Source organism: Aythya marila (genome assembly GCF_965140915.1).
Source record: "Aythya marila genome assembly, chromosome: Z".
Lineage (NCBI taxonomy): Eukaryota > Metazoa > Chordata > Aves > Anseriformes > Anatidae > Aythya > Aythya marila.
The window spans coordinates 11,708,822-11,724,055 of record NC_139080.1 but is presented as its reverse complement, the minus strand read 5'-3'; the positions used below and the strand labels follow the sequence as shown (position 1 = coordinate 11,724,055).

The window sequence follows — 15,234 nt, the reverse complement described above, 5'->3', positions numbered from 1 at the left end:
CTGCTGATAAATGATGGATAGTGGCTTGGCCAGCTCCTCTGCCAGTTCCCTCAGTACCCTTGGGTGGATCCCATCCGGCCCCATCGACTTGTGCACATCTAAGTGCCGTAGCAGGTCACCAACCAGTTCTTCATGGATAGTGAGGGCCACATCCTGCTCCCCATCCCCTTCCACCAGCTCAGGGTACTGAGTATCCAGAGAACATCTGGTATTGCCGCTAAAGACTGAGGCAAAGAAGGCATTGAGCACCTCTGCCTTTTCCTCATCTCTTGTAACTAAGTTTCCCCCCGCATCCAGTAAAGGATGGAGATTCTCCTTAGTCCTCCTTTTTGTGTTGATGTATTTATAGAAACGTTTTTTGTTATCTTTAACGGCAGTAGCCAGATTGAGCTCCAGATGAGCTTTGGCCTTCCTAATTTTGTCCCTGCACAGCCTCGCTACTTCTTTAAAGTCCTCCTTAGTGGCCTGCCCACTTTTCCAAAGCTTATAAACCCTCTTTTTCCTCCTAAGATCAAGCCACAATTCTCTGTTGAGCCAGGCCGGTCTTCTTCCCCGCCAGCTCGTCTTTGGGCACGTGGGGACAGACCGTTCCTGCGCCATTAAGACTTCCCTCTTGAAGAGCGCCCAGCCTTCCTGGACCCCTCTGCCCTTCAGAACCGCCTCCCAAGGGACTCCACCAACCAGTGTCCTCAGCAGCACAAAGTCAGCCCTCCGAAAGTCCAATACAGCGGTTTTACTGGTCCCCTTCCTGGCCTCGCCAAGAATAGTGAACTCCACCATTGCGTGGTCACTCTGCCCAAGACAGCTCCTGACAATCACGTCCTCCACCAGTCCTTCTCTGTTTGTGAAGAGAAGGTCTAGCGGGGCACCACCCCTGGTAGGTTCACTAACCAGCTGCGTCAGGAAGCTATCTTCCACGCTCTCCAGAAACCTCCTAGACTGCTTTCTCAGGGCTGTGTTGTGCTTCCAGGATATGTCGGGGAAGTTGAAGTCCCCCACGAGTACAAGAGCTGACGATTTTGCAACCTCTGTCAGCTGCCTGTAGAATTCCTCATCCGTCTCCTCATCCTGGTTCGGCGGTCTATAGCAGACCCCGACCAGGACACTAGCCTTGTTGTCCCTGCCGATCCTAACCCAAAGGGACTCGACCTTGTCATTCCCAACCTCGAGTTCTACAACCTCGAAAGACTCTCTAATATAGAGAGCCACACCACCACCCCTTCTATGCTGCCTGTCCCTTCTATAGAGCTTATAGCCAGGCATTGCAGCACTCCAGTCATGAGACTGGTCCCACCACGTCTCTGTGATGGCAACCAAGTTGTAGCCTGCCTGCCGCACGATGGCTTCCAGCTCCTCCTGTTTGTTACCCATGCTGCGTGCATTGGTGTAGATGCACTTCAGCTGGGCCATTGCCTTATCCTCCAGCCTTGCCATTGTTCCCCCTGGCACAGCCCCAATAATCCTAGCCTCAGCCCCATCCCCCTTCCTACCTAGTTTAAAGCCCTCTCAATGAGCCCTGCCAGCTCCTGGCCCAGGATCCTTTTTCCCCTAAAAGATAGGGACCCGTCTGCGGCCATCAGGCCAGGTGCTGAGTAAAGTGCCCCATGATCAAAAAACCCAAGATTTCTGCGTTGGCACCAGCCCCGGAGCCACGTGTTTAACAGGTGGGCTTTCCGTGTCCTTTCTGAACCCCTCCCTGCCACCGTAGGGATGGACGAAAACACCACCTGCACTCCTGCTCCATCCACTAACCGACCCAGTCCCCTAAAGTCCCTTTTGATAGCCTTGAGGCTTCTCTCTTCGATGTTATCACTGCCCGCCTGGACTATCAAAAGGGGGTAATAGTCAGAGGGGCGTACCAGGTTAGGAAGCTTCCTGGCAACGTCTCTGACCCTGGCCCCAGGGAGACAGCAGACTTCCTTACGGGTAGGGTCAGGCCGACAAATAGGGCCCTCTGTTCCCCTAAGAATCGAGTCACCAACAACAATAACCCTCCTGTCTTTCTTGGTGGAGGCAGTCCTGAGGCGCGGAGTTTACCTCCTCACCCCAGGCATCCTCCTGGGAACATTTGCTACCTCTTCCTCACACACCGACCTCTCAATCTCTAGGGCCTCAAACCTGTTGCGTAAGGGCACCTGGGAAGGTGGGGCCGGAAGGGGAGGGCATCACCTGCGATGTCGAGCAGGGACATGTTTCCATTCCTCCTCAGCTCCCAGGTCCCCTCCCTCTGCCCGATGGGGACAGGGCAGGGGGTCCGCCCCCATTTGAGGAGTCTCACCTCGGCACCTCCCCTTGAGAAAAAAAAAGATAAAAAAAAAAAAAAGATAAAATCTATTTAAAAAAATCAAACTTCAGCCTAAAACATTTTATCCCCAACACTGTGTTTAATAGTGAATGTGTTCATAGAACAGAAAATAAACTTCAGCTTGCTGGACTCCCCAAGGAGGCTGGTTACTGCTCTGGTCTAATGACAAACCCGACAATGCTGACTTTGATAACTGCTTGTAGACTATTAACAAATGTACTGATAGTACAGTAGATACACCAGAAAATGCATCTTTTTAAGAAAATAGCTACATGTCTACCTTTTTATATTCTTAGAAAGTACTAAATATAAACTGTAGTGAATACTTAGCTCATAGGTGAGGAGTTAGATCTCAGCTCTTGGCAAGAGGAATAATCATCTTGCACTTATCACAGTGGTGTCTGAGTACTCTGAATACTTCATTAAATCCATCCTTGGATGAATAGCTACATGCTTAGAGGCAAAACTGTGGTCATGAACCTTCTTAGCATGTTCTTATCACTGTAACATTCTGTGCTGCTTGTAAACATGGTCCTTGGTACTGAGATATGTCTGCAAAAGACATTACAATAACAGTGAGAAAAAAGTTTCCCCTTTATTTCACAGAAGGGAAAAGTTTTTTTTCCTTCTGTGAAATAAGAGTGAAGTGCCTGCTGCAGATCCTTTTGACACAGCCATTGGTTTTCATAGAAGGTTTCAAAGGTGTTGGATAAGTCCTGTCATTAAGTGACAGATGAGTGTTTCTTGAAACCTCTGTAAAAATGCAAGAGACATGGTTTAACACCTTTGTTAACTTGGGGCCTTTTCATGCTTTTATCTTTGCAGCTTTTCTAGCTGTTCATTAAATCACTCGTGCACAGAGGAAAAGCTCAGGTGTTTCTACTATCTTTCTGTCATTTTAAGAGCAAGAATATGAAGAAGCCTTTATACTTAGATTAATCTAATAGATGGGCTTTCCTGTCAAGAGCTTACAGAAGATTACAATAGCTGAAGTACTGAAGGTGAAATAGGATCAGAATCAAAAGAGGGGATGCCTGGATTTTCATACATAAAGAGGCTCAGAGAAGTTGGCAGGTACCACACCTGAAAGCTTATTTTAAGAAAAATCAGCAGAGAAAAACTTTTAACTACCACCAGCCTGTTGGTTATTCATCTAAATCAGAGGCAGTTTTCTGTTGAAGGCTTCCAGATGTCTTAGATGCTGTTAATAGCTATTAAATATTGGACACCGGGCGGCATTCTGCAAGTTCAGCTTACTGTGATGATGGTACAAAATCAAGGAGCTTCACTGCTAAAAACAAACAATCAAACCACAAAAAAAAATTTGGTAAGAATTGATTTAGGATCTGTGAGGTATGGGTAGCATATTGGGACTGAGCCTGATATTGCAACAGAACAGAGAAAAGGAGAACAGAGAAAAGCCTCAAGCTCCTGTACAAGCATTATCCACACACCAGCCAGAGAATGTAGGAAGGGATAAGATTTGAGGCAAATGTCCATCTTCATTTCCCAGAGCAACAGCCAGGTCTCTGTCCTTCAGGGCTTGGGTTGGCCCAAAAATGTGTCCAGAATTACATCTATTCTCTCCAAGTTAAATATAATTTTATTTATTTAGTAAATACTCAACAAATCAAGAAATGTAACATCTATGGGATTGAAACTATGCACTAATTCATGTCAAAATTTGAAAGTGATTTCAGTCTGAAACTAGAATACAGAAAGGAGGGAGCAGAGAATGTGGAGTGACAGGAAAGTCGACACATTCTATTGTGTGGTTTTGAAAACAAAGCATTTTGACAGTTCCCCCAGAAATTTACTCTGAATTTTTTAGAAAAAGTTTTTAAAATTCTTAAATGATTCCCCAGATGAAGCATGCAAGGAGGAGGGAAGCAGACAAAATAATTTGTTGGAATGTTCTTCAAATTAAGCCAAAAAAAGCAGTAAGTCCTATTTATTATTCATGACTGAAGACTGTGCATTGCCTGATGCACATTATCTGCATGAGAGTGTGCTACAGAGGAAGCTACGATGTAGGGATACACATAGCAAACATGGAACAATACATGGAGATTATTTTAGTTGGAAAGCCACAGCCTGCTCCTCAGTAATGATGATTAGCTCTGGTACAAAGCACTGTTAATGTTTTTTAAAATTCATTAATATGGACTTGTGACAAAAGCAGTTGAAATGCAGATACCATTTAAAGAGCTTTAGGAGCTCAAGTGTGCTGTTATGTGGTACACCCTTTGGAAAGCAGTACTATAAAAATATAAACCTGCAAATTTTAACAATACATTACAATCTACCTTTTGTGTTATAGTATAACTTTTGCAAAGTTTCTGAAGCTGGCTATTTAAAGCCTTCTTAAATAAATTTTAGGATCCTTTCCCTGGTGTATTTTTATAGTTTTATCTTATCATGAAGCCTTTCAAAGTTTGGGGGATGATTTTCTTCCCACAGCTGAGCTCTGTTCATGTCAGGAGAGAGAAGTTTCAGGGAAATCCAAACCCTTGCATTGCCTTATTACCAAGCTGATTCAGATGATGAAAGGTTTTTTGACTATATATGAGAAGGGAGCAAACTGTTCAGCTGTGCCTAACCCAGACGTATTACACTTCTACTTCTCTGGTGAGGGCATGTGCTACTTCTACTCAAGTAAATGGATATAAAATTCAAGAATCATAAAATAATTTTCATACCACATTTTAAATATGAAAACAGGTTAATCTTTAACTTAAAAAACTTTGCTAGTTCTTAAAGAAGGATTTGCCCTACTCAAAATTAAGAATTTTTCTCTCTTGCTTTGACTCCCTACCAAGCATCATGAACTGAAAAATTGATCTTTACCAGAACTTTCTCTCTGATACATTGTCCTATGTGGGCAAACTGGAGAAGCAAGTGTCATGGGTGTAAAACTTCATGCCTGCTGAAGAGTTTCACCTTGCCAGGGGGTTGTCTGCAGTAACTGTTCTGCACTGGGACTGCCACAAAAAACTGGCATGACAATCAGAAAGTGGTCTGTCACATCTTGAGTTGCTTTATATCTTTGGATGGGTGCAGTTGTATAAGTTCAGCATGTTCAGGAAGTGAATCTCCAGCAATAACCCCCTGCACCACACCAGCATTAATACAGGTTCAGAGCTTCTGTTCCTGTGCACAGCTTTTGTTTTACATTTGTTGAGAAAACAGACCAGAGATACAAAATGTTTGCATTAGTCTGTGAACATAATATTGGGTTTTCTCTGTGGTACTGGTGAACCTATCTTTTGGTTCCATTACTACATTGTAGTCCTGGGAATCCATGGTTGTGTCTTCAGCATAAAAAAGCAGACACAAATCCTAGATGTTTGGGGCAATCCTAGTTGCTGAGGCCATTTGGGTAGCACATTTCCATCTCAAGCATATGAATCTAAACACCGCTGTATGTTTCATGGCATGGTAGTGTTGATTGTGGGTTTTTTTTTGTTCTTTTTAACATCATATTAATCCACAGGAGTTTTACCTAGATGCAATTATCTCTATTATTAGTTTCTTTATGTAGAATATATACTCTGCCGCAAAATTGAGTCTCCCCATCTTAGAAGAGGACAGGGTATGCTGAAGCTTCATTTTGGAGACCATATTTATTCTGAGACAGTTTTTTCTTCCAGGCTGTCGGCTGTGATTATGAGATAAATTCCAATGCAACTGAAGACCAGTGTGGAGTTTGCCTGGGAGATGGCTCTGCCTGTCATACAGTGAAGATGACCTTTAATCAAAGTGAAGGATTTGGTAAAACGTGTTCTTTTCTTAAACTCTTCCATTGATGAAGTTGCTTTCGACATTAAAAAAAAAAAAAAAAAAAGCTTTTCATTGTAAACTGAGTGATCAATCTGCATGGGAAATAGCAAGTGGGTATTTCACAGTGAATCCTGCTTGTGCCAGAAAAGATCAGTGGTCCGTACTTTTTAAGTTCACCTCATCTAATAAAATTTATGTCAGAGACTAACAAGTCCTATTCAAGTTACACCAATAAAACCCCAAATAGTGAGTGCATTTACAAAATGAATGTAATTAATGCCCTTGGAAAATCTGGACTGAATCTGTAGACAGAGTAAAGCACCAAGAAAATGCTGTGCTGAGTGCTTTGAGAGTTCATTTCCAAGTATCTTAAATGTGATAGCATTGGCTCTCGTGGCCATGTACAAACTCTTCCCCATGCAGAATTTTGTATCTGGTTTATATAGAAGTTTCTGTGGGATGCCTCTGTGCTGGAAGGGGAGAGAGACCCCCTGCAGGGAGGTCTTTCTCATAAGAGGGGAGACCCCCTCTTATGGAGGTCTGAATCAGCATCTGATGAACCAAGCCCTTCTTCACCAATGCCAGTGAGACATTCAGGCCTTTAGTTGCCTTCTGTGGGATGAATTGGAGCCAAAAAGTCTGGAAGAGAGAGGGGTAACTAAAACCGAGAAAGAAGAGTGACGGTGAGTTGGACATGGGATGAACAGCTTTAAATGGGAAACCAGTGGATATGTTGGATACATTCCTCTGCTCCCGCCACTCACTCTGTATCCTGCAGATGTGATGATGTGACCACACAGGTGGCATACATACATGAGGCTTACAAAGAAAAATCTAGAGCTCCTTTTCTTCCGATATTGCAGAAATCCTCCAGCCTCTGATCTTTTCCTACTGCTACTCTAGAATTTACTCTGCCTTTGTCTGTGTGCAGGTTTTGCAAGGCTGCAGATGATCAGAAGTTTGCTTTCAAAAAACAGCTTTTCTGAAATGGTCTGATATATCTATGCATGGGAGGATAGCTGTCTCTAATTTTATTCAAATTCATCTTGTCTTGTATCTTCATTTATTTTTTCCTTGCCTCAAGATTCAATAAACCTCACTAACAGATACCACTGAGGAGTATTGAATGTTAAGGAAAATTATTTAATCACTTTCTTTAGATATTTTTTTAAGGGATAGCTTCTGTAGATTCTTTTCTTTTCTAGAGAAGTCAACTCCATAGCAGAAAAAAATTAGGAAAAATATCAGGAAAGGAAAAGGTTGGTGGGCTCTTTAGCTTTTAAGGCAACATATGAATCTTACTGTCTTACTGATGTTAACAGGCATGAAATTGAGAAAAGGAAAATGCATTTTGTTCACAACATCTGGCTTCTTTTTGTCTCTGACTTGCAGGTACTGTGATGTTCTGTCATACAGCACAGATTTATGACACAGCGGCTACTAAACGGTTTATGTAAACATAAAGACTTCAGGGACATAAATTCAGTATAGCTAATGAAACTGGCCCAGAGTACAGGATACTTGGTGCCATCAGCAGGGAAGGAAAATGAGTTTTTTGAATGTTTAATGAGAATTACAAAAGCAAAGCTAATATATTCTGATCTAAAGCTTTCTTCAGAACTTAGGCCCAGCAGAGTCTTTCTTGGTTCTGGTACTGGACCAAAGATTAATGTCTCTGCAAGACAACTAGGTTGCCAGATCAGACTAATGATACACTAGGAAAGAGCTTTAAATACTTCAGCCTTTCACTTCAGGATAGGTTTTACCTGAAGTCTTAACCTGCCTGTGTTCAGGAAAAAAAAAAAAAAAGAAAAAGGTTTTAAACACATAAAAAATTTTTTTTTTATGTTTTTATTCAGAGTTTCTTTCAAATGCCTTTCTTTTGGATGCAAAATATGGAAAGCTGTCCAGGAATTCCCAACACAGCCGTAGGAGTGACAGTTTTATCAGTGTAGTGGGTTCGGGTAGAGTTTTGTGTTGGAAAACAAATCAGAGGTCTGATTTGTGCAAATGGTCTTAGCTGTTGGCACTAATGCTAGCTAGTATGCAGTCCACACTAGGTTTTCAGCAAGTTCCTTTGCAAACCATTTATGTTGCTTCAGCTGAACTAATTGGGCCAAAAGATTGCACCATAAGCAGGATCTAGAGTTGGGCAAAGAAGATACAAGTTATCCTTTGATTATTATAAAACTCTGCTTTTTTTTTATGGTAGGGTATTGTTGAGGGGATGAGATTTTCCTATTACTCACATTGTTGTGGTGGCTGCAGAGGGCTATTGTTCCATACAGCAGACCATAGACAAGGCACGCAAAGTCTTTGGAAGGAGAATAAATGGCGCTTCTGAATGAGGAAAAGCATTGGGGTAAAAGAAAGACTGAGATGTGACAGATATAGGTTTAGGACTGTGGCAAGTGAGGCGTAGAATAAATGGGTAACAAAAAGGCAGAAGAAATTTTAAGATAGTGATGTGCAAACAAGGAACTGTGGCTGTATTTGCCTTAACCTGAAGGTTTATCTTTGGCTTGTCACCTTTGACCAAGCTGATTGGAACTGAATCAACACTTGCCACGGTCCCTTGCTATCCAAGTGCAAATGGAGGTCTGGTGTGTTTTTGAGATGGAGTCTGGACATAGCCATGCAAATATGGATCCAAGAGATTGGAAGGTCTTCTGGATCCTCACTTAGGGAACTGTCTCTGAACTAGAATTTTTTTCCCATGGCCATCATACACTGCAGTGCTCTGTCTGTTCCATGAGAAGGCTGTATGTAACTGTACAAACCTGATAAACCATGGGGAGTCTGTGCTGTTTTCCATGTAATATGCTTGTGATATTGCCTAGAAACAAGCTCATAGGAAAATCATGCATCAGGAACTCACATTTTAAAGTGAGAAAGTCACAGATATGACAAACTGGAGAGCAGGATGAGCGCTGGTGTGATAAGGAGAAATAGCTAGATTGTAATCTGATCTACAATACATTGCTAACCACCTCAGTGAAATTACTTCTGTCTCACAGCAATGGGAAAAGAGAAACAAGCTCTTTGGTCCTAGTAGAGCTGTGCCTACGAGGTTTGCATGAATTTATTCATACTGTGCTCTCATCTGTGATTAGGTGCATATAGCTTTTCAATAAAAAGGAAAAGATTAATAGCATCTGAAAGTTGCCATTTCACAGGTGTTATGATAGCACCTAGAGCTTGGATGCTCCAGGATTTAATGAACACAGCATGTAGGTTAGAGAGCTGACATTTTAACTGTTATTGAATCTCAGATTACTAGATCGTTATCAGATGGAACCATATAACCAGGAGCAATTATATAAACACCATCTACCTCATTATTAAACAAAAAAATAAATTATTATGTTGAATGATAAAGTCAAAAGCTCTTTCCTGATTAGCTTTCCTTTCAGAAGCAGATAACATTCATTGAGAAATAGGGTGAGGTTCTAGGAAATCAAGAGATAATTTAGCTAGTCAAAAAAGGAAGGGCTAGGGGGAAGGAGTGTGGTACATTGACCAAATGTAACATCTGTCACAATACAGCTGTAATATATTTAAAATCAGGTTTATGAGCAACAGCAGGTGATTCAGACAAATTGTTATGCAAAAACTTGAGACGATACAGGCTTTATGTTAGAACCAAAACTGATTGTTTTTATATTTTGTGTTTTGAGCAAATGTTATTCCAATTACATCTAGAAAAAAAAAAAATCTGCTGGAAATAGGACACCAGGGTTGCAAGGCCAAGCTCTTGGGACATGATACAATTAAGATTTTGCATGCTGTTTTAATTTGGCATACTTGTGAGTATGCCATCTAATCAAGTCTTTATTCACACGATCACACACTGTGCTTGTAATATGTCTCCACTGCACTGAATGAATACAACATTTGGGACAATCATTAGACCTTGGTTGTTTATAATAGACCTAGACCTCTAGTTTCCTATAATAGAAGTTATTCAGTAATCCTAAGGATTTTGTTATTCCCTTCACCTATGAAAGACTGAAAGGTTTAAATTCCCATGGTCAGTGTAGAAAACTTGTAAAAGATGGCAACCAGAGAAAACTCTCTCTGTTTAACATTATTCACAGGAAAAATATATTGAATTTAATTAGGAAGAGCCTGAAGCAGACAGATCCAGATAGATCTTTTTTTATTATTTTTTTTCATTATACCATTATCAAAATATGACAGTAGGACCAACACATATCACCTTATAAAAGAGCAGTAAGGAAAATTCAGATGTTAAAGACTTTGGGACACTTACTGCAGTAAGTTATTTAACAGCAAAGGGCATATTAGTACTTCAGGTATGTGGATAACATTGATTCAGAAGATCACTAAGTTTGGCCAATATGGTATATGTCAGTGTAATAAAAGATGATGTGCTTATTTCACAAGAAAGGTGAAGGGGATGTGATTCTCAGACTTAATTTGTGACCTCAGCCATGTGTGATGAGAACTGAGGAACCACATACATATACTGTAGCCAAACTTGAAATAAATCAACCCAAACTGCAGCACACGCTCCCAGGGCACCTGCTTGAAGAGCTGGTCTTGCATCAGATTTCTTAAGCCCACCCAGGAGCAATAGCAAGAAAACTGAGTTTGTGTTCAAATCTGTATGCGAACTTCCTATTTTTACAGTTTTCATTCAGTAGCAATAGTAGTTACCTCTAAGATGAGAAGCACTGAGCTTGATTTCTTGTATTGCCTGAAGTACAAACAAAATTCTGTAATAGGTTCACTGTCTTTATTCTTAACGCACATACCAATAACCTTTTTTTACAGATACTTTTGCCCATGAATGAAGAGCTGTTGATCTTTCTTATAAAACTCAGTAATTTAAAATAATGTTTAACTAATCTTAGTGATTTGAGGCATTTGAATGACTTTCAGGTTTTTGTAGCAAAGCTATGTAAGGGAAATAGTCACGGAGAAGTAACTTAAGACAAGGGATGTGAAATTATGTACATCTACAGATGACAGATGAAAATGTTCCTTGCAAATTGAAAAGACCTTTCCTACAACATGCTGTTAACCTACTGGGACTCCATAGCCTTTCTCCAGAGCACTCACATTGCAGTATGCCAGAGGCCTCAGGTGTGTTTATAAAGATGTTGACACTTACCAATGGAGTAGAGTTCATCTGGTGCAGCTCAGTAAAGCATTCACCTCCATATCCCTTCTAAATGCCACTATCATGGCCTAAACACATCACATATTCCCCAACTGATACTGGAAAACCTGGCTTGGGAAGTCCCACCATTAACTAACTGAAAAGAATACCTTGAGATAAAAGCTTTGTGATAGCACATTTGTATATACTTTCAAACAAAGCTGATGTTTTAAAATATCTGAAGTACAATGCAATGTCATTTTTGTGGTTCACCTCCCTGTATCTTTTTTGTCTCTTAGGATATGTTGATATTGGGCTAATTCCAAAAGGCGCAAGGGGAATCAGAGTCACAGAAGTTGCAGAAGCAGGCAATTTCCTCGCTGTGCGAAGTAAAGACCCAGAAAAATATTACCTGAATGGAGGTTTTATCATTCAGTGGAATGGTGAATACAAAGTGGCAGGAACAATATTTCAGTATGACAGAACAGGTGATCTAGAAAATCTGACTGCTCCAGGACCCACCAATGAATCTATATGGATTCAGGTAAATAGGTTATCTCTAACAGAGCCTGCTGGGTTTGGATGGCAGCGGAATGTATTGGGGCTTTGACACTGAGGCTGGAAAAACGTGTATATTTTTAGATAATAATATTAGCATGCTGTCTTGCAAAAATCACTTAAGCTATTTAGGAGAGAAATGAACATGTTGATTGAGAAGGCGATTCATCGTAACTGAATGTCAGAGTCTGACTATTAAAAGCAAGTATAATTCAGTGTGGCCACTAGGATAGGAATCCTATCATCTGTTGTTGGTCAGTCCTTTGCCCAAACTTCACAGTCTCTTATGCCAGTTTAGACCAACTGCTGTGATGTGAACTGGACCCAGAGGAAAAGTAACTGTCATAGAAAAGCAGCTGATTTCCGGCTGGAAACAGTGAGAGCTAGCAAAGTGACAGCAGTGACAGCTTATACTGAGCAACAAAGTACAGCATTAGATAGACAGATCAATAGTTTACAGTAAGTAAAATGGATCTGTTTAGCATATACTAAGGTTGCTACCTTTTATTTCTCTTGTATTGCTTTATAGATTCTAACTTAAACGTAACCAACTTCTGTTAATCCTGCAAAACAATATTTTTAAATTGCCCCTTTGTTCTGTGAATATATCTTTCTTTCATGGCTTGTTTGCCTGTGTATCCACCATGCCATTAAATAAGTGCTAGATGGGCACCACTTTCACACCTTGAATGTCTGGAGAGAAGGCACATCTAACATGTAACTTAACAATCACTGTCAGGAGCAAAGCCAAGGAAACAATTAGAATGAAGAATAGAAGTTCATTGCCTCACTATTCTATCCCTTGAAAATGTTTTTCTTCTCTCCCTTCTGTTGGCCAAATGGTGAATTTATTGGGTGGCTCATCTCAACTGGAATTTTCCTGTTTAATCCACAAACACTGAAAAATAATAAAGCAGTATTTGAATAAAATCTGTGGTTTTATGATCTACTGGATATGTTTAAAAATTTTTTCATATTGTAGGGTTATTACCATTTATAATGGTGGTTGGCAATAGCTCTTAATCAGCAGCGTATTTGCCAGTGCCTTGGATGGACTCTGCATTATCTTTTCTTACAGTTAACAGGATGCCAATTATGTTGACCCACTTATTCCCACCTATGCTTGCAAAAGTGCCTGGCAAATAGCTGTGTCTTAGAAAGGCCCATGTGTGCACCACTGTCAGCACACAAATGGAAGATTTGCTGGTCTGAATTTCTGAACTGGTGGTAGCTGCTTTAAACCTTGCTGATTCTTCTGTTTTCACACTTGGAAAGCTTTGGACCAGTAGATTATTATAATAATAATAAATAATTAAATAAGCTGCACTCTTTCTCCAGCTGCTTTTTCAAGAGACTAACCCTGGAATCAAGTATGAATACACTGTACGTAAAGAAGAAAGTCATGAGAATGAGATTGGAGAGCCAGAGTATTTTTGGCAATATGGAGAGTGGACAGCCTGCAGTGTTACCTGTGGAAGAGGTAATTCCTCATTTTCTTTTTCTATTAATTTTTGACTTTGCTACTGGCCAATTTCATTTTTGCTTTAAATTACCTGGACAGTGTTCTATTTCTTTAAGAGGTAAGGTTTTACTTGCATTTAGTGAGAAAGCATACATTGTAATATATTTTGGCTTTAAAATAAAATAAGTTAACAAACCTATTTAAAGCAAGTGGCTTTGTGTAGTATCTGCCTTGAAATTCTCAACCTCTCTGAACAAAAATGAAAACCTAGTTTTCTTTTCCTCCTAACTTATTGCCAGTATTGTTTGCAGTAATCCTGCTTACCAGCATGTTGTGGTTTAACCCAGCAGGCAGCCAAGCACCACACAGCCGTTCACTCACCCCACCACAACTCCCAGTGGGATGGGGGAGAGAACTGGGAGGAAGAAAAAATAAAAGTTGGTGGGTTGAAATAAAGACAGTTTGAAAGGACAGAAAAGAAAGGGTAATAATAATAATGATTATGATTCCGATGATAATAATAGTAGTAGAATGTACAAAGCCAGTAATGCACAATGCAGTTGCTCACCATCCACTGACTAATGCCCAGCCCATCCTCAAGAAGCTGTCCCCCCGACCCAGGTCAGCCACCCCATATTAATTGTGTTTTATTTTTTATTTTTTTGAGACTCTCAGCACATAGCACCATGTGCTTTCTTGTTAGCAAAAGAAAGCTTTTTCGTTAGGTACAAAACAAATGTTTTGCTTAATGGCATGCTGTATGTTTTAGCTCTGTTACCTATTTGTGGATAATGTTTAATGTAACAATTGACGTGATAACAAAAAGGGGGGGGGGAAAGTGTTATTAGACTGCTTATTATGTTTTTATTCGACATCTGCTCTGCTTTTCCCAGAAGTGTTTCTCACTAAGTAAATTACAATCCTGTGCACTACCTTCTGGCTAAAGAACTGTGTGATTTGGCTTTGATTTCTAACAACCACATGATTACTTAAATAGAGGACTGCAGGATATGGGGCTTTTTTGGTTTTTTATTTAATAAGTGGCTTCCCCCATTACCGTCTTTGGACTCTTAACAAGTATTTCTTGAGCTCATGGCTTTGTTTTCTGCATAGGTAGAAATGATGTGTTTTAGGAAAGATAGTGAACTTCTTGGTATGACTGCACAGGGGAACCAAGAGGTGCATAACAGTTCAAGAGCATGGAAGCCTTCTCAGTTCTTTGTGTTCCTTCGAGGACAGGAGGAAAGGAATTAGTAGACCCTTTGCTCTCTTTCACCTTAGATATATATGTTCATAAGAGGCGTTTGAACAGGCATGAAGAAATATGTGGTCTACTAATGTATAATGAAGTCAGGGTATTGTCCCTTACTCACTATTTAGAAAAAAAAAAAAAAAAAAGGAAACCCTGGCATAGAGCTTCAGTACATCACTTGAACCTGGGGAGTTCTGATATTACAATCTGTTTTCATTTCTCTGCAGGTATATGATGCTTAATCTGACTGTGCTCTGGGCTGCCTGAGTGTGCACTAAACATGCTGTTGTATTACCTTGGCAGTGAGTCTGAGTTAGCTCTGGCCCTCCAAGGCACCACACCAGTGAAGTAACATAGCAGGCTTATGTCTGGATGAGCAGAGTACAAACACATCAGCAAAAAACACCTGGAGCTCTGCTGCATGAGAAAAACAGGAAGTATCAGCAGAGAAGGAGTATTGGGAAAATGTTAATGCTCCATCAGCATAGAAATATGGAAACTCTAAAGTCTTGCCTCATTTAGCAAGTAATGGTCATGGTAGTAATCGTTTATGTAGAACCAGAAATTCTCACACAATTGCACAGTATTGTGTTTTGATCCCCCCAAGTTGAGCTCAGGAAAGAGAGGCAAAATAAAGGCAGAACTGAATGTTCCCAATGTTGCTCCATTAATCAACACATTTCCTCAACTTCCACAGAACTACCTTTTAGGTTTGAATAATGAGATTGATTTTATCTGAATGTACAGCCTGT

The 15,234-nt window shown here is 40.5% G+C and overlaps 1 protein-coding gene across 2 annotated transcripts in view; it reads left to right on the top strand.

Moving 5' to 3' along the window:
* ADAMTS12 (ADAM metallopeptidase with thrombospondin type 1 motif 12) overlaps positions 1-15,234 on the top strand; it is a 177,115-nt gene that overhangs the window by 125,967 nt on the left and 35,914 nt on the right. For both annotated transcript variants that reach the window (XM_082782644.1, XM_082782645.1), the window contains 3 exons: positions 5,956-6,076; positions 11,510-11,754; positions 13,107-13,248. In XM_082782644.1, coding sequence (XP_082638770.1) covers positions 5,956-6,076; positions 11,510-11,754; positions 13,107-13,248 — 508 coding nt within the window. The remainder of the gene's footprint in view (positions 1-5,955; positions 6,077-11,509; positions 11,755-13,106; positions 13,249-15,234) is intronic.